We start from the raw sequence: 23,894 nt of genomic DNA on the forward strand, positions 1-23,894 counted from the left end.
ACAAAGACTTCACTAGGCCTCCTGTGTCCGGGGACCCAGGGTGAGGGCATAGGCAGGGTAGCTTACTACTCTGCAGTGTACTGTGGTGGAGAGAAGAGCTGACAAGGGAGTGCATCTATATGCAAGCACTGCTGGTAGAGACCTCAGTCTGCAACCAATGCCAGTGCAGCTGTGAACTTGTAATCAGTGTACAGCAAAGCTGCTTTCGACTCCTAGCTCTAAGACTAAAAGATCTTTTTGGGGGGTGTGTTTATAGGCAGGAGTCAGTGGGCTCTGCGTGGAGAGGCTCATGGATTTGGTTAATGAAGTGGGGGAGTATTGCATTTCAGTTGGAAACATATCCCTGGAATGCCAAAATATTTATTGCAAAGTCTGACCTCCTCACGCCACTGGTTTGCGTGGCCTTTGAGCATCTCCGTACAGGGGTGAAGCCGGGCTAGGACGTTTGATCCAAAAGCATCCCAGAAGGCTTTTCTTGGTAACTTGTACTGTTTGGGAAGACCCTCCCCTGGAAAGTTTGTAAACTTGATCTCCGCACACTTTGACCGCCATTCGTGTTTAGCCGCGAACCTGCAATTTACAGCCCTGATTCACTCTCTATACCAAAGAGAGTGGGACACTTATGGCTCCACAGGTAGAGAGTGAAGGGGGCTGGAGTTTCTTCTAGGAACACTGCGGCTGACTCTAGCTGACTGTGCCCCTGCTGTCCCCCAGGAGACAGCAAGACTCCCGGACTCCCACTGCCATTCATCCAGCGTTGTGCTGAAGCCCAGCTGCCGCGTCTGCCGGGAGGGGCTGCCAAGTGCCCTGCCTACTGGCTGCTTCCCGAGAGTCCTGCCGCTCCAGCTCCACACACAAACACATCCACACACGCTCTGCCTTGATCACACACCGAGCCACTCGATCATTCGAGCACATTCCTTCCTTCCTTCTTACTGTCTCGGCCCTCACCTCTACAAGCCCATGGAACGTTTCTGCAAAGGCGCTCTTGCACCGGCAGGGTAGGATCGTTTTTGATTTCTCTCTCTAGCTTGAGCATTTTGAGAAAGCAACTTACCTTTCTGCCTACTGTCTGTATCCTAGCCGGAAAGGCGGCTATGCAATTTTCCTGTGTGTGTGTGTGTGTGTGTGTGTGTGTGTGTGTGTGTGATATCTATGCGGCTCCTTTTTACCCCTTTCTGGACTTCTAGGCTTCTTTGTGCCATTTATATATAATTTGGCAGGGTGAGACTTTTAAAGAGCCCCATGAAGTGCTTGCTTTTGCATGTTTTTCTAAAAGGCATTTGAAAATTGAAAGTGTGATTTACGGAAACTAAATCATCTGCGATAACATTGCTCTAGAAAGTAATGGTTGCTGGCCATAAAGAGAAATATCTGCGATTCACCTAATGTGATTTTTAACCCTTTCTCTGCTGTCACCTAGACTTAATGGATGCTGAACTCAACTTTGTCTTCAGGTTTAAATCAGCCTGGCTGTGTAGCATTCAAAATGATCTGTTTTTTTTTTTCTAAGAATTAGATGAACTGTGTACTCAGTAGAAAATATTTTTAAGGTGTTACTATTAGTAGCAGCAACCTTGACATTTTCTTGTATCAGGTACTCTTTGGAGGAATATGGAATAGTAATCAAAGTCAGAGGCTAATGGTTATTTTAGGGGATATTAGGTTGGGACAAAGGAAGTTTATTTAAAAAAGTATAAGCTTATGTCTTTTGTTACAGTAGCAGGTGTGTGTGTGTGTGCAATCAGATTTTAATTCAATACTGTAGAATTCAAGAACTGAAGGGCAGGAGGAGCCTCTCAAAAGTCTCTGGCTAGACAGACAGGGTTATCTAGTTAATTGCCAGAGCGTTGGTTAAGGACCCCAGGTGATATTTTATGCCTCATTCCATGTGCAGTTTTCTCAAGTTTTGGTTGCATAACCTGTGGAAGACAGGGACACCCATGTGCGCCCAACTGAAGGTTTTTCTGAATCATATCCGCATGAGAATTTTAAAAGGAAGCGAATTTGGTACTGGGGTCCAACAAAAACAGAAAAGCGATGGTTGTGCTGGCCCGGACCCCTTGGGGAGCGTTTTTTTATTTTATTTTTATTTTATATTTTGTCTCCCCAGATGTGGAAGACTGGCAGTTTTTTCTTGACCCCGAGCAGGTCTTTCTATACATGCTCCATCTCCTCTCTCCTGGCCCTAGATGCCTCCTATCTGTGTCCACCAATGCTAAATATAGCTGTCTGTGGCTGGCTGCGTACGCAACCGCACACCCCATTCTATTTCCCATATCTCAGTGACAGATACAGTTACAGTCCTCCCAGGGTCATTTTATGCATACACTAAGTACTTCCAGCCAACAAGAAGACCGAATCAAACAGAAAGAGAGACAAACAGAGACAGATTGGAGCCTGGCACCGGCACACAGACAACACATCAGGAAAAAAAAAAGAAAGAAAGAAAGAAAAAAAAAACGCGGCCTGTGGCTTAGTCTGCAGTAGTTGCAAACCTAGTCTTCCTGGGGGCGGGGGTGGGGGGTGGGAGGCACGGCTGCTGGAGATCCCTTTGCTACCCCACACCCCCCTGCAGCGAAATCCAGCAGCGAAGAGCAGCAGGAAAGTAAAGTTCAGGGAAGTGGTTCTTTGGGTGCGTGCGCTCGCGGGATGATGTTTCCATCAGTGTCTGAAAGCCTCAGCCCCAGTCTGCCGGCGACTTTCAGCAGGTTTGCGATGTCCAAAGAGCAGGGAAGACCAGCATGTGAAGTTGGAGAAGCCGGCAGTGGCGGGGTGCGCCGGTTGGAGTTGGGCCACCTGGGCTTCTGCAGGATCGCTCTGCCCCCGAGCAGGGCCAGGGCCAGGGCCAGCGCTTGCTCGCACCTAGGGGACCGGCGCTGAGTCTCCTCTAAAAGCGGGCTCTGCTCTTTTTCCAGGTGGCCAGTCCGCTGCTGAGCCCTCTGCGTGCGCGGGGAGCCTGTCTGCGCCTCGCCGGCCGCCGCTAACCATGACCATGACCCTCCACACCAAAGCCTCGGGAATGGCCTTGCTGCACCAGATCCAAGGGAACGAGCTGGAGCCCCTCAGCCGCCCGCAGCTCAAGATGCCCCTGGAGAGGGCCCTGAGCGAGGTGTACGTGGACAGCAGTAAGCCCGCGATGTTCAACTACCCCGAGGGCGCCGCCTACGAGTTCAACGCCGCCACCGCCCCCGCGCCGGTCTACGGCCAGACGGGCATCGCCTATGGCCCTGGGTCCGAGGCGGCCGCCTTCGGTTCCAACAGCCTGGGGGCTTTTCCCCAGCTCAACAGCGTGTCGCCCAGCCCGCTGATGCTACTGCACCCGCCGCCGCCGCAGCTGTCGCCCTTCCTGCACCCGCACGGCCAGCAGGTGCCCTACTACCTGGAGAATGAGCCTAGCGCCTATGCCGTGCGCGACAGCGGCCCTCCAGCCTTCTACAGGTACCCGCACCACGTCGGGTTGGCCGCTGTGCCAGGTCTGATCCCGGGAGGGAGCGCGAGACGGGGGACCTCACGGGCCGCAGATCGCCCCCTCCCACCCCTCGGGGAAGTCAGGAAGGATTCTTTGCAGAGCAGCCTTCTCTCCATTGGCAGCTTAAAAACAACAATAACAGCAGCAACAACAATATTCTCAACCTGCAGCTGTCTGTGGGAGAGGCAGACTCAAAAGGCCGGTGTTTCCTAACTGCACAAGCATGGGAAAACAGTCCAGAGAAGTTACTTGTGGGGAGAACATCCCAGAGGGAGTAAACCCCAGGTGACCCAGGTGGTTTGTGCCAGGGTCCCCTTTATTATTTAAAGATGGGGGTGTTTGGGGTCAGGGAAGCTCAGGGGAGATTGATTAGTCATTATTTCAGTGTGTCGGGTTCAGGGTTCTTTCACCTAGAGTTTTGAACTGGAAACATGCAAGGTAAACGGGAGAAGATGGGGTTTTAGGTGGAGCCGCCTGGGGATCTCCCTGTCTTCTCCTCCTCAGGGCTCTGGATTGGCTGCTCCGAGGAGCTGATGTGGGAGTCTAATGGGGCAAGTTTTGATTTCTGGCTGAGTTCGAGTTAGAGCACATTGCTGGCATATGACTTCCGACAGCTGGGAATTTATAGGTGACCCGTGTGTTTAGAATACTACCTAGAAGCAGCAGTGCGGTAAAAGTTTCATGGCTGGCAGGGAGAGAGCTCTCTGGAGTGGCAAGCTGCTGGTGAGTTCCATCGTGCCCCGCAGGCAGGCAGGCACTGTACAAGAAGCCAGGGTAGTCCAGGACACAGGGTAATCCAGGACGGAGACTCCTGGTGACCCAAGTGACTATTTTTTGTGTCCTCAGTTTTAGTTTCTCCTAAGAAATTATTATTATCACTATTAATTATTTTATTATTTGATGTCCCTTTCCTCTCATTTCTGCTTTGTCCCCGTGGGCCTGCAGAAGGCTTAGGTGAGTGGTTCTGGTAAACACCTACCTGTAGAGTTGCCTAGGGGACAGGAATACAGGGGCCAGGTACAGAGTCATCTGATACCCACACTCTGCCAAAGCAAAGCTAGACCACTGTAGGCTGGCTCCCAGCAGTTGGCTCCTGCCTCTGCCCAGACCTTCTGCATTACAAGCCGTGGACCGTCTTTTTGCTCAGTGTTCTGTTTCCAGATGTATTTATAGCAGGAGAAATGGGACCAAGGTGCAGACTGGCCCCAGAGGATTCTGAAGGGTGATTTCTCGGTGTGTCCAGGCTCACCTTCAGGAACCACAGCATCAGATACTCAAGTGGGTCCAGGACCAGTTTTCACATTCAGGATAAACAGTGGACAAACTTTTAAAAAGTTGCTGGGTTCAAAATAATCTGATATGCTTTAATTCAGGGCTGAGATGGAAGAGGAGAGTAATTTATTCTCTGGACTATTTTTTTTTCTGCTCTAAGCCCGAGGAACAAAATACAGCGATTAAGTCTAATTCATACTTTGAAAATTCTTTGATGTTAAGGACAGTATTGGCAAAATGTGAATCCTGTAACCTTGTGATGGAGTCCCGAAAGTATTTTTTTCCATTTAATTTTCAGTTCTTTTATTGCAAATTAATGCCACTGAATTTCAATGGGGACTAATGAGGCTGCTCCTTGTCGGGTTATTTACTGCCTTGCTAATAATTACAAAGTGAGCATGGGAAAATAAAGAGGGATCACATTTTATTCAATACTGTCCATCATCCCTGTGGCAAAGAACCTCACCATAAAATACCCCATCTTAAACTTGTACTCCAAGAATATTCAGATATTTTCAAAAACAAAAAACAAAAGAAAACAAAACAAAACACTGACAAGGGATTCTAAAAAGTAAAAAAAAAGTTGCACACAGGTGGAATTCAGGGTGGAAATTTAGTTTTAGAATGATTTTCTTATTTGGCTCAGTTTCTATAACACTTTTGCTGTTTGGTTTGAACTCTGCCTCTTGTTACTTAGGGGAAAAGGGAAGTAAGTGTCTATGCAAGTGTTTCAAATGGATGTTTTATGATAGTGTTTTTCTTTCTGAGATTTTCTTTTTTTGCATAACTCTGGATTAAAAGAAAGAACAAAAGAAAAACAGGTGAACCGGCTCTTTTTAAAAATTTTTACTTTTCCCATGGAACTCTCAATGGATTGGGGGCTGAAAGCTGAGCTGTTACAAATTGCTTCCCATAATTCAGTAGATGATGGAGTCAGTTTACCGGGTCTACGTTTTGAACATGGAACACACCCTGAAGGATTAGATTGTCTTAGCGTGCACAATAACACAGTTAGGGCAGGTTCTTACTCTCTTTGCCTATGAGTGCTAGACTGGTGAAATATTTCTTTCTTTCTGTGGGTTGAGGTTAAAGAAGTTTGGAAGACACAGGGCTAAAATGTATTCGGGAGAAAATAAACCATTTAGGCAAGTGGCTGTAGTTTTATTTATACAAACCAAAAAAAAAAAACCCAACACCTAATTGGTCCATCTTTGTTTTAATTTTTTTCATATATGCTGCCTTGGTATCTGTGGGCCAGACAGGCTAAGATGAACTATTTCTGATGGTGGAATGAGGCCACTTTCTGAGTTGTTCACCTGCATGCATGTCCCAGTGAGTCCCAGGGAGCTTCAGAGAGTTTGGGTGAAGTTTGAATTCTTCAGCACCTATGTGCTGTGGCTACCTTTTCCATTGGCCACAGCATATAGATGTATTTAGATATGAAGAGAAGTGGCAGGTAAAATGCTTGGGGCTTGTCATAAAGTAAGAAATGCTCTCCCCTGCCAAGATAACTTGTTACGGAGACATGATGCCCTCGCAGTAAACAAGCCGTGGCTTTATAGTCTGTCTTTTACTGAAAACTTCACGGATGTCGTTTTATTCAGAATTCTTCTTTAGGTTTTAGCCAACTTTGAGGATTTCAAAGGAAGTTAAAGATGAAACATTTATCTTGACCATATTTTTAAAACAATGTAACATGGGTCTTTAATGCTGTCTGAAATTTTAATTTTAGTTTAATTAGTGTTTCTAAGGGCAGCACACTGCCCACCTCTCTAACAAAACAAAACTTAACAAATACATGTTCAAACCTTCCACAGCAGCCGATCCCCTGATAATGTGGATACTGATGTCTGTATAGTTTGGAGAACTAGTTGGTCTTTGGTGATCACTGGAGGCTGCTTCTCAACTTTGAGAAGTTCCAGGGAGAGAACTGAGGGACTTGCGTTCAGTTTTCCAATAATTCTTTCCATGCACTTGAATGGTCTGGCCCCTCATTTTCTTTCAGCTCTTACGTGTTTTAATCATTTAAATTGTCGCCAACTACCTGTCATGTCAGATTGGTCTAAGAATAGCTCCACATACTCTGGAAGGAGTGTATGCTTGGATGTAAATGAAATCGCATCTCTGAGCCCGTTTCTTTTACTCTGGCTCTATGTGGCTTGTACCCGCCTGGGAGAGAACTCTCAACCACTAACTGACACTGATTCCAAACTTCTGTCTCTATTAGCTTGGATCCCATTCAACAGGTTTTGTTACTTACTTTTTCTATGCATACATACATATATACATATATATTTGTATATATATATGCTGTAAAGCTCGTAATTTGAGAAAATTCAGGTTGAGCATTTTTTACTTCTTATATTTTTAAAAACATAGAAGGCAGGGGTATGGACAGCAGGAAGAACGATGAAGGATGTCAACCTTCCCAGGATGACAAGACCATAGTGCTTTTTCCGTATGAGACTGTGAAGGCAGGGTGATAGCTACACAAGCATTAGACACTTTTAAAAAATTACTTTACCCACATTTAACTATCTGTCAGTATGTTTGCGCGCACTAGAGCAAGAGGAAGGGACAGCTCTGGGTGGCCAGGAGTTTCGTTACAAATAGAGAGTGATGGCAACATGTAACCTTTTTTTCCTGCAAGCCAAATCTAGATGAAATCTTTATTAGTACATGACATTTGTTTGCACTCTGCCCATCATAAAGGACACAAGTGTTGTGGGTACCTTTGCAGAATAGCCAAAGTCCAGGTGGCGTGTGAAACATTGTCTATCAGGAAATTCACGGACTTGAGTCATTTTTTTTAAACAACTCCATGCAATACACAAGATGAACCCTTGTCTATCTTCCTTGTGATGTCAGCATTATTATAGTGTATTTGGGAAGCCCCAGATTGAGAGAACAGTGTATAGAGTGTCCCCACCCTCGCCCCACAAGACTGAACCAACGGGGAGAAAGAAGCAAATTAGCTTTTTGTTTTAATGTCAAGTTTCTGTCCCCTTATTCAGGAAAGGGAAATGTGGAATGGCTATACTTGTTTCCAACAAAAATGCAGGCTTCCAGAGAGATTCTAGATAAAATAAAAAAGTACAGCCATTTGCATACACGCTGAACAGAATGAAAGCGTATGCAATTTTACCAAGACGAGAGGGCAGGTCATCGATGTTACTATAAGGAGTCTTATTTTGTGTGTTCGGCTCTTGCAGTGAACGGCTGGGTAATTTTGTTTTGTAAAGCATTCCCTCTTCATCCTACCATCTTAATTCTGAGTGCTCAAGTGCTCTGGAGGTTGGGGGGACACCTTTATAATATCCTTGGTCTCCGAATTGGGGAAAAAAAGCATAATTGCTATGTTCTGTGCCTGGAGAGCATTATTGGGAATTACAGGAATGCGTTTGACTTAATCAATAGTGTTCAGAAATGATGTTTGCTTATCTATATTTCAGTAAAATGTGATGGTTAGAAAGATAACTCTTTGGGCCTCAATCAACAGAATTTTATGGAGTTTAATGATTTAGTGATTTCAAGTAAGTTGGTCTAAAAAGTAAGGTTGGGGTTGCATTTATAATGGATACGGCGGTGTGGTGGTGACCTGGGATGTCAGTGTAGACGATGGTGGTGGTAATGGTAATGGTGCTGATGATAACGATGGTGATGGATGATGATGATGATGTTGGAAGCTATATGATAGTAACAGTGCTGTCTGGGAAGTTTGTGTTTTCTGGATACTGTGTAGCATGGGGATGTTTCTCTTGTGTAGACACTGAAGCCTTCTAATACATTTGATTTATTTTGGTTATTTGGCTATAATTTAAGAATCAGAAAATTCCAGTGATATTACCAATTGAATTGATACTGTAATCCTACTAAGCGCCTAAAACTTCTATGTAGAAATGTCAGGGGTTCTGCATCCTTTGAAATTTTTAAAGGGACAAATGTTTCTGTGTGTTTATTCCTCAAACTTTTTCCTGCTGGACTCAGTCCTCTTTTTTTAAAAATCATTTTTTAAATATTAAAACAAGTTTTTCTCATTTTACATAGCAATCTTTAACAAGGTGGTAGGCTTGTCCTTTTCCTTGTAATTTTTCTAAGTGTTGGAGTTCTTGTGCATTACACATGCATAGAAACACCGTGGAAGTTCACTTCCTGTTAATAAACTTTGTCAAGGAACGTTCAGAAATAGATACATTAAGGCGAGTCCTTAAAATTCAAAGACTCGTTGTCGATCAGGGTGGAGAGGACCCTCGCAGTTCTTCCCTCCAGCTTAGAAGATGGGTAGCTGCCTGCCCTTAGCTTTCCCTGGGCTTCGTTCTAGTTCTGTGTTCTGCAGCCTCTGCCCTTTCCTTCTTCCCAAGCGCCAGTACTTTTAGGGGTCCAGGAGTGGACTAGGGGTGTCCTGCACTAGTCAGCAGGCAGCTTGCTGTTGTTCTTGAAATCTTACAGGTTTTTCAAAATTTGTTCTAAGACTGCAAAAGCGAAATTATTATCTCTTAGTTTCTCACAACTAATAATGCGGTTTTTGGGTTAGAAACGGTCATTCACGCACTGCTCACTTCTTTTCCTTGTGGTATTTTTTTTGCATTTTCAACTCACTCTCATATTTTCTTGTTTCCTTTGCTTTATCTTCAAATAAATGAAAAATTTACACTCCCCTTAAAGTTTCTCTGGTTTTTCCGATCCATCAAACTTTCTTTTCTTTTCCTTTCTTTTCTGTTTTAGGTCCATCTGTTTATTCTCAGAGTTCCCCTCTACCTTTTCTGGCTTATTTCTTTATAGACCTAGTTCATCTATTATTTTAACGACATTTGGAACAGGCCCTGAGACTTCCTTTCTGCCGCGGGAGAGCCGATAGTTCGAGGGTGTGCCTTCGTAACCCAGAAGGCCATTATTCAGATTGAGAATCCCGAAAAGAATCCCCCACCTCAGCTTTACGGATAGACACTTGAAAGAAAATAAGGAAGCAATTTCCACTTAGCAGAATGGCTTGGCTAGTTCCTTTGCTCCTCCATTTGGCTCCCCGTTCCAAACTGAGAAGAGTGTGGCGGCCATACTTTACAATGAAATACACTTTTGCGTTCCCTGCAAGTCATATGGCAGTACTGCCTATAACAGCTGAGAAATCTTACTGACATTTCAGCTTCAGTTTTTTTTTCCTTTTCGGCGGGCGTGGGTGGGGGTGGCAATGTGTATGGCATACAGATAACTAAAAGTGCCGTTTGAGCCACTGTTCTTTGGAGTTGTAGAACCACGCGCATCTGTGCAAGGCATTTGTGCTGGTTTCCTACCCCACCAACAAAAGCACTCATTTAAAAAATGGTTTGAGTCTACCTATGATTCATTTTACTTACATTGTGAAAGTATTTAAGTGGTGCTTTGTTGAGATGTCGTAAAACTTGCATAATTCTTAGTTGTCAGAAATAGAATTGATTTTAAAGGTCCCTGATGGAGATGGATTTCTGTTGGAGGTAGACTTTAGAGTGTTTTGTGCCAGGATATTTCAAACAGTTTGGAGTGGGATGATGCATTTCCCAATTTGAGGACCCACGTTAGTTACACTCAGAAGGTATTTTCTGTAGTTACAGGAAAGGGATTGTGGGACCTTGGGAAGCCTTTCTGGTTTTTATAGGCAGGGTATTTCAGCACTCATAGGTCCAAAGGGATACCGCATCTAATTCGAGTCCAGTCCTCTCCACTCCCAGTGAGCCTGTGGCTGTGAGTATGCTGAGCAGCTGCTGCTTCGGGGAATGGATGGTGGTGGGTGGGAAGTCTCGGCTGCAGTTTTCTGGGAAAGGCCTTGCAGAGGGCTGGCTGTTCTGATGCCTTTGGAAGAATGTGGCTAGTCTGTGCATCTCTCCCTCCCTGGAGATTGAACAGACAAAGAAGGGTCCGGAGGGCATTCCATACACAGCCAGTCCTGATCCGCCACAGTTCAGTCCTTAAAAACTCACTCACTCAAACTGTTCTGAAGCCCCCAAGTCAAGAGTGAGGACACTTTTTTCTTATTTTGCTGACATGGTGTGACAACACTTGAAGTCATCTACTGTGTGTTTTTCTAAGGCCGACCATGACAGACATCCTTCTGGCTTTGTATGTACTGTGTGTCCTTTTGGGGGATCTGTTAGTGGCAGAGTGTTGTCACTTTTATCCCTTTTGTTTGTGATTTTACTGTGTGTGATGCCCGCAGGCACAGTGCTAAAGACCTATCTAGTCTTTCTCAGAGCAAAAGGCTGCCAGAGATAAGTTGTGTTTAGGTATAACTTGTATTGCGGCTGACTGAATTAAATGTTAATGAATCAACAGTTTATATTAAATGAAGTGTTTTAAACAGAAACACACATAAAGTAAGCTTTTGTATTGATCAGTTAGTAAGCTATGAGCAGAATCTTCCAGGGACCCACCCTGTTTTCCTTTCAGAGAGCAAGGGTTTAGAACCCATTAACTGTGCATTCACTGTGACTTCATAGACCCTAACTACCGGGAATAATTAAGGGCATAACAAAACCATGTGATTTGGAGCCAGGCAGCCTGTGTCTCTATTCTGCCTTGACTCTTATCTAGCTGGGTTCTTTGGCATGTCACTTAATTGTGTGTCAAGGTATAGCCACATTTAAGATGCTAGTCAGAATAGGAACTACATATTTTGGATGCTGTGAGGTTTAAGTGAGGTCACAGATAGCTAGTGCTCAGGATGTGAGCTTGTAACATGCCAGTGGTTTGCACCAGCCTTTCTTTATTCCTTCCCACTTTTTCTCTTCCTCCACCCCCATCTTTCATTTTTATTTTTGATAAGCTCTCACTCTATAACCAAGGCTGTCCATGAGTTCAGGGACCTCCTGAACCCTGGAACCACCAACCCCAGCAATACTTTAAAAGGAAGTTGAGAGCTATCCATCTGTGATGAAGAGAGGGGCTCTGAGCCCACGGTGTCTGTAGCTTCTTTCAGTTTAACTTGCCTACAAGGACCCAGCTTTAATACCCCATTGTGATGAGAGGTTGAAGTTTTCCAACCAAGGAAGCAGGAAGCTAGTACTTCTTGTAATCCTTAGGATCTGCCAGGTACTATGCTGGCAAAGAACAAAACAAGCCCCAGCCTCCAAATAAGTGAGAACCATTCAGTCGATAAGGAGGAGGGCAAGGCATTAAGCCTGGTGGAGTGGAGCAGTCCTAGAGAGGAAGGGTGAGCCACTTGCGGGAGAAGCTGTCACATGCAAGGCAGGGAGGACATTCTTCTGGGACTTAGGGCAAAGGGACATGTCTAAGCATCTGCAGGGGTGGCTTCACACTGCCGGTGGCCTTTGAGACTGGAGGATGATTGCGGAACCATGAAGGTTAATTAAGAAATCTCTCAGACCTGGGTCTTTATGTCAGAGGTTCTGATCATTGTTCTGAGCTGATAGGCAATTAAGGAAAACAACCAACAGCTCTGCAGGGCTTTTCTAGTCAGTAGCCCATGGCTCTGTAGTTTCCTTGAATGTCTCTGTTACTGCCGCCCTCCTTTAGGCCACTTCACGTGGGTGGACTTTCTAGGGGTGTGGAGGTGGTGGAGCATTCCTGGTGGACTTCAAGGTTTTGTTATGTTTGAAAAATACAAACTGAACTCTTGACTGATTCCCCAGGGATCCTCTCCTCCAGTATGGATGCCTGGGGCAGGGTAAAGGGAGCACTGAGGACAAACATGACTGTAGCATTCCTTTTACTCCTCTTTCCAAAACCAAATGCTCGGTGCTTAGATAGTAATGTCTAGCTGTGATGTAAGCTGTGATGATGCCTATCTGTGATTTAAGCTGTAATGTCTATATGTGATGTCTATCTGTGATACAAGCTGTGATGTAAGCTGTGATTCTAGCTGTGATGTAAGCTGTGATGTCTAGCTGTGGTGTATGCTGTGATGTCTAGCTGTGATGTAAGCCCTAGCATCTTTTTGGAGAGTTGCTACAGCACCAGCTTCTTAGTGGCAGATGTAATCTCTAGAACCTGCAACTTAATTCACATTGGTGTGGATGACTGGCTGCATAAAGTATCTAGTTGCACATCTGGAAAATTCCCAACTTCAAATCCTTGAAAGTGGTTTTCATTTGAAATAAAAATCACACCATCGCAATGAACTCACAAATGAAATTATCACACAGCTAGACTAAGGTAGTTTCTCAAACAGCCACTAGCCCACTCCCAAACTATCCATCGCCATGAACTCCTGGGTGGGTGGGTGGCCATGCTGAAGCCATGGAACTGCACTTAGGGTTTCACGCTTCCACTGCCAATTGCATCTGTATGTGCTTGTACACAGCAAAAGAGAGAAACCCTAAGTTGAAACTAGAAGAACAATTAGCTTTATATCCTCTTTTTCGACTCCCTCTGCCCACCCTTCACCCTCCCTTGGCACCAGATATTGGCCCTTTTTGGTCTCCTTCCTAAAGGCTGCACTACACCCACACTTGTAAATCTTTTACACACAGCGGGACTCACTTCTGTCATGAACTATTTGAAAACTTGGTAATGCGCTTAGAATGTATGATATTCTTAGTGTCTCTCTTCTCCTAATCTTTGTTTTTGCTTTAAATGACTAATTTATCACATGCAGAGGGGACACGAAGGGCCTGTATCTTGATGCTTCAGCCTTCCACGGTCTCTACTAGAGCTCCTTTCTGTATTACTCAATCCTCAGACTTGTCCCCCTTCTCAGCCATTATGTGTAGAATAAGTAGCTGGAAGAAAGACTTTGAAATCTTAGAAAAATTTACATGCATCTTCTTCGCTGTCTTCTCCAATGCCTATATCTCCCACCCGTGTAATAGTCCTTCAAATATATTTTAATTAGTTTTTGATAAATTATATGAATATATTTTGATCATAATCACCTCATACCATTCCTCGTAACTCCTCTCAGATCTACCCACTACCCTTAACACCTCCCAACTTCATGCCCTTCTTTTCTTAAATAGTCTACCAACTCCAATTTGTACTGTTCATATATTAACGGTTTGTGGATCTGTTTATAGGATTATGATTGACCTAACTACCAGGAGTCCCACACTTAAAGAAAACTAAGCTGACTCTTCCTTTCCCAGAAACCACCAGCTGTTAATAACTAGTAGTGGGGGACATCTGTGAGTCCCTTCTTCCTCCCTGTTGGAATGTCGACTGCCTTGACCCCATGCAGATCTTGCATGGACAGTCACAACTTCTGTGAGCTTGTGAGTGCAGTAGTCCTGTCGTATTCAGAAGATATATTTTGTTCTGGTCTTCCCAGACCTCTGGTTCTTAAATTTTTTCTGGCCCATCTTCTGTGACGGTTCCTGAGACTTGTAGAGAGAGAGACCCATTTGCTGTTGAGCACTCCATAGACATGTATTCTCAGTACTTTGGCTAGTGATACGTTTCTGTGCTAAGTCTTATTCACTGCACAAAGAAATGTCTCTGACGAGTTGCAAGAGATGCTTATCTATGGGTAGAGAAATATGGATTTAGAGGACAGTCTGTTACTATGTCTCTATGGTAGTAGGTTCACCTGTGGGACCAATGGGCTCCCTGACCATGGGTTCTTGGCCAGATTTTCAGTACGAGGCATGTGTTTCCTCGTGTGGAGTGGGCCTTAAATACAAACAAAAAGCATTTGGTTATCCCTATAACAAGTGTGCCGTTATTGCACCTATGGGCATATCCTGCTATTTGGTTGTTATTGTATCTCAGCGGTCTCCCAGGTGGGTAATGACCACACTTCTTGATGATCAGGATCTAGACCACAGACATCAACGGGTGGTATCTGCTTTTCAGTCCAGAACTCTCTGGTTACCATTTGTGATGTATAGGAATCATAATTTACGAGATCAAACTAGCCCCCCCACTCAATTTATCAAATTAAACCTTATTCTAAGAAGCCTGTGTTTCGAATTAGGAAGTGGCTAGTGAATTTATCCAGGGGCCAAGTGACTTGTGGAAATTTCGGTTTCTTGAGATTTTATATTGACCAACCGTGATGGACATAAGGGTAGTGCCAGTCAGTTTATGGTACACCTTTAAACACAGACATGACAGTTCTCATATGCCTCTTGTGTAATCATTGTCTGCTGTTTTGTTTATGGCTGGTCCTTCTTTACTGCTATTGGAGACACCAATCTTCCCACTTCAGAATTTATTTAATAATCTCTTAGCTTGTTGCCAGAACACCTGACTCTAGGTTTGCCTATCTGATTGGTCTTTCCTTGGTTTAATTACCTGTTCTTCCTCAATGGTCATAGGTTGTGCATTCTAAGTGGGGTGACATTCACACTCTTGTCATCTCATTCCAACCAGTCTCCTGTGATCACTCCAAGATGCTCTTGTCCAGAGCCACGCACACTTTGCCTCTTCTTTGTTAACACAATAGCCCTGGGAAGCCAAAGCTCAGCTCAAATCTGCCTCTGTGTTTTACAGTATCTATTGCACTGTGTTTCACTTGGGCTCTTTGTTACTTTATTGTGGTGTCCATGGAATTTCTTTAACTTAGCTGTAAAGGAATCCATCTCTTCTGTTTGCATTACAGACGGTAGTAATTTCACAGATTTTGTTAATTAACTTGTAGGTGTAGCCACACAACAGACTCCATTGGGCTTTGATCAAGTCTTGGATCCTATGGCAGGTACAGAGATCTGATACATTGTTCTCAAGGAGTTTATAGTCAGTGAGGCAAAGGAGAGTCGGTAAAGAAATGACAGTGAACTAAGAATTCCACTAGAGGTGCTGTAGAGGGAAGAAGGCTTCAACAATGTAGCCAGTCCCCCAGTCCTAGTCCATTGAGGCAGAGGTCGCAGAGGGTTTGGCTGAGGAAGGGATGCTCACCTAGGGGTCTTGGAGAATGAGGATGTAGCCGTGTGCGGGACCTGGGCAAGGCTGTGTGCAGATACTGACCCTGGCTTCCTCAGGCCGTGTGACCTTGCAACCCCATGGTGTGGAAATGCAAATACTTAACCAAGTTGTTTCAGTGGAAAAAATTACCGTAAATTAAGACTCAAAGAGACAAATAATAATACCAACAACTTGTGTGCTTGGGGAATTTTGAGCACAGCATCCAGGGTACCTTGTTGATAAATTTACAGAGATGATCTTGTTTAATTTTTATGCCAGTCCTAATAGCCGGTACTAATATTGTTCTCATTTATGGATGAAGGAACTACACTTCAAAGAGGGTCACAAGTCACAGGGCCAGAACCAGAGGACTGGGGACTGAAAATCTAGAAGATGAAGTTGAAACCTTAAACCAGTGGAATTCTGTGGAACCCCGATAGGATGCCTTTCGCCACTGGTCACATCTCTGGCCTGTTGGTCTTTCAGATGATTGCAATGTCTTGATTTTTCTTTTGTGGAACGCTTTCATCTTTGACCATGTCCTGGGGCTGCTGCTTTCAGTTAGTTTTATGGGAAATGGCTATTTTTATGATTCTTACTCAAAGCGTGTTTAAACAATTTTCCATTAAATAGGGGGATGTTTTCTCTTCTACTATCAGAATGAGCTATTAAATGTTAGTCTCAAAACACTCGCTGATAGCAGCCTTATTAATGTCTTTGCATGTGAGAGAAATTTGAGAATTTGAAATTGGGTTGGAGTTACAGTGTTCATTTGGTCCAGTCCTCTGTTCATGCTTAAAAAAAGCCATAGTGTTTTTAATTTAGCCAAGAGGCCAGCCGTGCTCTGCTTTTGCCTTCTTGCTTTTGTAGAGATGAGGCCTCAGAATTCCCAGCATTTTAACCTAAGGAGACCTTAGACACGAGTTCTCTCTGCTCTTTCATTTTCTGGATGAAGGAAATGAAGTCCTAAGAGGCAAAATGACTTTTCCCCAGGTTCTCCAGCTGGGAGAGCAGCGTCAGGGCTGTGTCAGTGACTGATGACTGACTCCTGTCCACTCCGTCACACTTAATAGACAGAAGCACAGTCAATCCCCATTCGCCCTGGGGACACCGTGTCCAGGCTAATTGTTGTAGTTCAAGCATTTGCAATGGAAGCGTAACAACAACAAAAAACAAAGTGGAATGAGGGAATGCTTGATTCTGGTTGCTAAGAAATTAACATGATGGCTAATGTGAGTGCACCTGCCCAGACTGCTCATCTGTTTAATTGGTACATGGTCCTTGTGAAAAAAATGCTAACCTCTGTTTGGAGTTCAGTTTTAGCTCCACGGTGGAGATGCATCTCCTATACTTATATTTAGACTGTTTTCTCTCAGTCCTAATTATTATATCTTGTTTACTTTTGATTGAAGATTATCTTTCTTGTTTTTTCTTTACTTTTTTTTTTGTTTCCAAAGCTCAAAGGTTAGGGCTTACCTTGCCAGATTTCTCTATAGCCTCATACTAACTCTCTTCAGATTTCAAAGGTGGTTGGGTGCTATTTTACCTCCATTCTTACTGATACAAAAATGAAACTCACATTAGGTCATTTTAGTAATGACTGGAATTGAAGAAAGCATGTTGTCGCTGTTGAAAATCATGTGTCTTCTTGGAGACTAATTTATAAGCCGAACACTGATTTTTTTGTCCTGTTTACTATTAATTTTTTTCTTCTGTGGTTGAATATTGTTCCAGAAAATGAAATGTAAATTTAATAAGTACAACAATGGTTGGAGCCACATGTTAGGTGTATAATTAGTGTTCCTGATAAATGTTTAACACATTTATTGTGGCTGCTGGTTTATAACTGCAGAATAAAATGACAGCTTGTTCTGTGGAAATTTATATTTACCAAGATGGGATCTAGAATTAAGGAAGTGAACAACAATTTTTTTCACTTTAACATTCTTAACGAGTTAAGGAATTATCAGAACTGCCAATTAAAGCATTTAAAAAGGCTTCAGCAGTCACTTTACATTTCACAACAGCAGAAAGAAAGCGACTGGGAATTAAATATGTTTTGATTAGCATTTTACGTCTTCCATGTGGAAAAGCAAGAAGTTGCTACCTGGGCTTACCGAGGTTGGTTTTCATGTTTTTGCTTTCCTTTGCAAGCAATTGTTCATCAGTAAGTATTTTCTTCCGTTTTGAGAAACTACTGGCACTATCTTTTCAGTAATGTGACTTTCACTAGGGAAGCAAACCTGTTCTTGTGCTATTTTGAGAGGTGTTTGCCCAGTACCCCGCAGTCTAAAAGTTCCTTGGACACAAGTGATGCTATGTGTAAGAATGTCAGGTCAGACAATTTATAATCCAATCCTCTATGGATGATGATCATTTAATCTTGAAGTCAAAGTCTCTCTCTCTCTCTCTCTCTCTCTCTCTCTCTCTCTCTCTCTCTCTCTCTCCGTCCTCCTCTCTTCTCCCCCTTCTTTCTGAAAAGGTCTCAGTCACATAATCCAGGTTACCTTTGGACTTGCTATATAGTCAACCATGACCTTGAATTTCTGATTCTCACGCTTCTGCCTTCCCAGTGTTGGGATTGTTGGCAGTTGCCATCACATTTACTTCATGCAGTGCTGAGGATCAACACTCATGTAAGCTAGGCAAGCATTCCACCAGTTGAGCTCCAACTCCAGATACCGGACCAAAGCTTTCTGATGGGCGCTACCAAAGGATAACATTGACAGATAGAGAGGAGCTGAGAAAGGATATCGAACCCCCGAGAGCCTCATGGAATTTCACTAACAGGTGAAGAGTCTTCTTTTCAGTAACTGTGGAGGTTTCAGTGAAAAATCTCTCCCGTAGACACAGGTACTTGAGCACTTGGTTTGCAGTTGGTGGCACCCTACGGGGAGGTGGTTCAGCCTCACCAGCAGAAGTATGACACTGGGGGTCACTGTGTTGTGGCTGAAGATGTGTCCTCTCAGTTTCCTTCTTCTACTGCCATTCCTGATGCTTGTTGTCACGCTTCCCTGTCACCCTGGACTCTTAAACCTCTGAAACCATAGGTGAAAATGCAATCTTTCTTCCAAAGATTGCTTTTGATCATGGCTATCCACCCCCCACAACAACAATAAGGTAATTAATGCAGTGACTTAAGCCAGGCAGATCATGAGGTGCAGCCCCCTACCTCCCAGACAACGACAGTAAACAGGTAAATGTTAATTTAATGTGACAGAGGACTGGTCCAGGTGTATGCTCTCATCACTCAAGTGGAAGTTGGTCTCTTGAGGGGAAAACACTGAGTAAGTCTGTGATCATTAACATTTTTCTACTGTTGAGAGCTCACGTATGTAATTGTAATGGGATCCACCCATCCCTATTGCCTTCCTTTAATGTGTTGTGTTTAGGGCTTCCAGATCAAATGCAGGCTGCAATTTCAGACAAGTAATAATAACTTTTAAATTATGCCTCGTGTGACAATTTGTTAAAAAATCATTTGTTTTTTAAAATCTGAAATTCAAATTTGACCATCGCCTTGCGTTTTGTTTACTATTTTATTGAGCTAATCTGGCAGCCTTTCTTGAGGAGTCTGCTCATTGCTAGTGGGCTTTAAAGCCCTGGGGACATCTTTTCTGTTAGATAGCACTTTCTGGTTATTATACAGTTAGATGTCACTCGTCCCCTTCTACCTGAGTCTTTGGGGCATCTTTCAAGGCACACTGATACTGAATTTCCCACTCATGCTTGCCATTATCATTGACCATGAGAGTGAACACAGATCAAGCATGGAGTTTGTCACTCTTCAGATAAGCCTTGATGAGTGTATATTTTGATAGTTATAAAGATAGATAAGGCATAAGGGAAACATAAGAATATATGGGGATAGAAATCAAGGAGCAGGGATTGGTAAAGAGGCCTTGCTTGTATTGGTGAATGCCACTGAGTACCATAGAAACAGCGTTTCTCTCGGTTGTCACAGGGGGGTTCTCTTATTTTGGTGGTATTATAGAATTTCAGAAATAGTGGCTCAGAAAGCACATCTCAGAAATTTCCCCTAAAATAAGAAGAGTTCAGGAAGGAGCACACATTCCTTTCTACAAGGCAGTGTCAAGTCCTGTATTCCTAGCTTCCTCCTGTCTGTTCAGGGGCTGCATGTGTGCAAATAGGCATGGAAGCATGGGGGAGCCCCTGTGTCCAGCGGAGTTTCTAGGGAAATCAAGGTCACAGTCTAAAATAACAATCACTGGAGTGCAGACCCAGGAACTGTCCTTGCATAGTTTTCTAGGGTTGGTTCTCTGAAATCCTTTTGATGGAAACATAGAGAAAAGGAATGTCAGAGTTCCCGGACCCTCTGAGATATCTCCTTTTACCCTGCTCTGACGCAAGGCTATTAAAGGGTTCCTAGAAACACATTCCAAGATGTTTCTGGGAACTAAAGTTGGCACAAAGCTGGAGGTGTGCCACGCATGGTTTCCAGGTGTGTAGAAAACAAGTGGCCTCGGATCACAGCAGCCCAGCCCAGTGGCTAACAGATGAAGAGCTGGCCCCAAGTGGGAGCTGCATTTGGAAAAAAATTGGGGATGGAGAAGATAGTGAAATCCAAGGTTTCTTGTTGGTTTGCTTCTTGGATTTGTAACATTTTGTAACTTAGAGAACTGACAGGACAACCAGAGAACTTCTGACCTCATACAATGTTTGTTATGAATGCCATGTGTAAGAGAAATAAGGACATGTAATGCTGATACTGATTTTCCTCTGAATAAGATCAGACAGAATAGAGGAAGTGGAGGCTGTGTTCTTACACCAGGAGACCTCATGTTGCTTCTGATACCATTGTGTGGACTGACCCATCAGGGGATGCCATCTAGAAAGGAGAAAGTTTTCAGACACAGAGGTCGGTTAGGTTGGGGCAATCTGTGCTGGGGGTCAGCAACATGGATGTTCCTAAGGCAATCAGCCAGCTCTACCTGCTACCTAACTTGCTCCCTAGGTTCCAAAAATCCTTGTTTTATTAACTTTCTTGACTCCCTGGGCATTACATGGGGCCCTTGCTCTCATTTGTCAGGGAGTAATTGAAATCACTGGCAACAGTCTGATTTACAGTGACCAGCAGAGCTTGTGTGACGTGCCCTCCCTTCATCCATGCTGATGATGTCAAGTCTCCAGCTTGCTTCAGTGGGTGGCTGACTCAGTTTATTAGTTCATGCATTCAGCACATTATTGATTGGCTGTTCACTGTATGCCTGGCACTGTTGTAGACCCTGCCAAGAGGAAATCTAAAGAAAACTAGAAGAAAGGATGACCTGGAGAAACAAAGGAAAAGAGAAGGGTTTTGTAGGTTTGAAATAGTCTTAGCTTCTTGGCAGACTCCATCAACAGTGACCGAGGTGGGGGGTTTGACGGAAAGAAGCTGAGGTATCAAGTCCACAGTAGCGTAGCTCAGGGACCACAGCACTGTCCAGGTGAGCGAGACTGGCACACAGAGGATTCTGGAGAAGAGGACAGGTCTGGAGAAGAGGTGTAAAATGACCAGAGATTACTTCACACTGAACACGTATCTCACTGTGGCAAGGTCAAATCTTAACACAATCACAGGCCAGCCACCCTAACACGGGTAGGGAGTTGCAAAGGCCTCTCTTAGATGGAAAAGCTAAGACTAAACATTCCAGGCTACTCCTCCTCGGGTTTCCTACCATCTTTACCAAAATCAAGCTCAGAGGGGGAATCATGCTTCACTGCTGGCACAACAGTAACAGAAACCGCTCCAGTTAATTCTCAGAAGACATAGTGAGGCACTCCAGTGTAACCAGGGAATGTTTGCAGCTGGTGTCTTCTGGAGACACAGAACCACACACTGCATGCTACATAGATGTCGCAGTGGGCAAAGGTTGGGTTGATGTGTGTGATACTCCTTGTGAAGGACAGCCATCCTCCAACCTGCTTGGGGTTTGGACTTGCAATTGCTGTCTTTTAAATTTACAATACAATGTATTTCTAGAACATCTCAACCTTCTTCCAGGTTCATGTCCCCAGTGCTCCCTTTGCCCTCCTTCTCCAAGCACCACGTGGTCTGGCAACCAATCAACTGCCATTTCTCACACTGCATACCTTGGCTCTTTCTGCCAGGCACCTCCTTTCCCAGGGTTTGTGAGCCCAGGGCCCTCCTCAGCCATCCAGACCCAAGGACGCTGTCCTGAAGCTTCACCTGCTCTTACTGCATAGCAACACACAATTCCTCAGGCTTCGGATCCGCTGGACTGTGAGGTCCTATATGGGGGGCAGCCAGTCAATTTTGAATTTATTTCAGTGGGATTTCATTCAGTTAGATTACATGTAACTCTTTTTTGTGATCCTCCAAATGATAAAAGTTATCTTGAGAGGTTAGGCAGTAAAAATCTGTCCTGACAAGTGCCCCATGGCTTCTCAAATTCCCCACAGGCAAGAAAGGACAATGCAGAATATAGGGCTTGTTGCCACTCCATTTGTCAGGACCGTCTAAGCCACTCCAGGAGTCTCTAGAACAAGTCGATAAACACATAACTGGGATCCCCTTCCCACGTTCTCCGTGTCATCCTTCCCTCTGGTTTTATTTTTCCTTCCCTCTGGTTTTATTTTTCCTTCCCTCTTGCCTCTTATTAGAAAAGTGACTCATGTGAGAGTCAGTCCTATTAGCAGCTGGTAACGGGACAGTTCTTCCTGTGTTACCTGTGTTGGCATGGGTGGTGCCATCACTGCGGCAGGAGTGACAAGAAGACTTAACTGTGACATTTCCCTGTCCTCCAAACCTCTCTTTTGCACTTTGTTACTCTTAGCAAAGAATTCTGAGAAATGGGCTGTGCCCTCATGGGGCTCGTTGAATAAGTTCTAGCTGGCCGCAGCTGTTCATGCTGGTCGGAGCAATGGGGAAGTGTCAGTTACACACACGTGGTGCCAGAAGGCATTTAGGAAACAGTTGTAATCTCTCGTTTTAAAGGGAAAGCCAGGTTTAGGGAGGTCTGTTTATGTCGGACAGCTGTTACTGGATAGGTTTCTGTCTAGAACTTGATGGTTCTGACTCAGCCTAGAACTCGGTCAACACAGCACATGGTCTTCTTTGCTCTATCCTGAAGTTTGTCACTGTTGCAGCCATGCAGTCTCTAATGACATCAGCTTCCCAGATGATTTTTGTAAGCAAAAATTCCTACTGGCAATTCTGGATGTTTTTGTGTGAACTTTTATGCGATGACATGTTGATTCGTTCTCCGCGATGGGATTATTAATGAACCACATTACGGCTCATCCTCAAAGGTGGGCAGGAGGCTCAGGCTGAGAAGGTGGTGTTTGGGGTCCGTGGTGTGACGTGGTGTCATGTGTTTAAGTACAAATGCTCGAGGATTCTGCCTGTGTATGCCCAGGAACCCAGGCTTTCTAAGTTGTGTGATCTGCTTCCCAAGGAAGAGGCTGTTCTCTGTCTCTTTTGTGTCCTCTGCCTTTCCTGCAGCCTTTTTTTTTTTATATCTGTCCATTCCTGGCTGACATAGCTGTTCACTCAGCGCTGTGTAGAGGCAAGTAAATGTCTCTCTAATTCATCAGGTACGTAAATGTATTCTTCTAACAGGCGTCACACTCCCTGTGAGAAGCAGACTGGAAATCGGACTTGGTGCTCTTTGGGAAAGAAGGTGTGGAGTCAAACTGCAGCTCTCTGTCTTTTCCTTTACCTCTTTGTGTCCTCTGCCTATCCTGCTTCTTGCCTCTTCGGGCTTCTGGACCTCGCCATTCATTAGCGCTTGCAGCAGATTGGTGTGAGGAGAAAGGACAGGTGATGAAGCTCAAATTGAGTCATTTGGTTACACATTAGTAAGTGACAAAAGATAAAAAAGATATTGAGCAAATGGGATTTTTTTATCAGGGACTTGAGACCAGGCTACTCTTGTTTCCCATTAGTGTGGAAAATGAACACTTGCTTGTATTTTGGGGTGAAGACATTTTTCTTAAGTGAGTGGGAAAACCTCTTGACATTTCATAAAAAGCCTTCCCTTTGAATGGAGAATGCTAATGTTCTTTGTGTATAAGGAAGCTTGGAACTTTTACCTGTGAGCATTAATGATACACCATTTTCTATTTACTTGTGAATTAAAATAGGCATTTTCCAAGCTGGGTGTGGTGGGGCAGGCCTGTTACTCTAACACTTTGGCTGAGGCAGGAGATTTGCCATGAATTTAAGGCTAGCCTTGGCTATACTCTAATTTCCAGGTCATCCAGGGTTACATTGAAAACCCTTGTCTCAAAAATACGAAATAAAACCAAAACGAGCTGAAATCACATTTTAGGGGAAAGCCGAAACTTTTGTCAATTC

The 23,894-nt window shown here is 44.1% G+C and overlaps 1 protein-coding gene across 2 annotated transcripts in view; it reads left to right on the forward strand.

Moving 5' to 3' along the window:
- Positions 1–23,894, forward strand: part of Esr1 (estrogen receptor 1) — a 336,108-nt gene that overhangs the window by 91,904 nt on the left and 220,310 nt on the right. Inside the window, 2 exon segments of one of the 2 annotated variants that reach the window (NM_001281325.1) lie at positions 898–1,001; positions 2,919–3,441. In NM_001281325.1, the coding sequence (NP_001268254.1) occupies positions 2,990–3,441 (452 nt within the window). In that variant the 5' untranslated portion in view covers positions 898–1,001; positions 2,919–2,989. 2 annotated transcript variants of the gene reach the window in all.

This window comes from Mesocricetus auratus, unplaced genomic scaffold, assembly GCF_017639785.1.
Source record: "Mesocricetus auratus isolate SY011 unplaced genomic scaffold, BCM_Maur_2.0 Super-Scaffold_100018, whole genome shotgun sequence".
Classification (NCBI taxonomy): domain Eukaryota; kingdom Metazoa; phylum Chordata; class Mammalia; order Rodentia; family Cricetidae; genus Mesocricetus; species Mesocricetus auratus.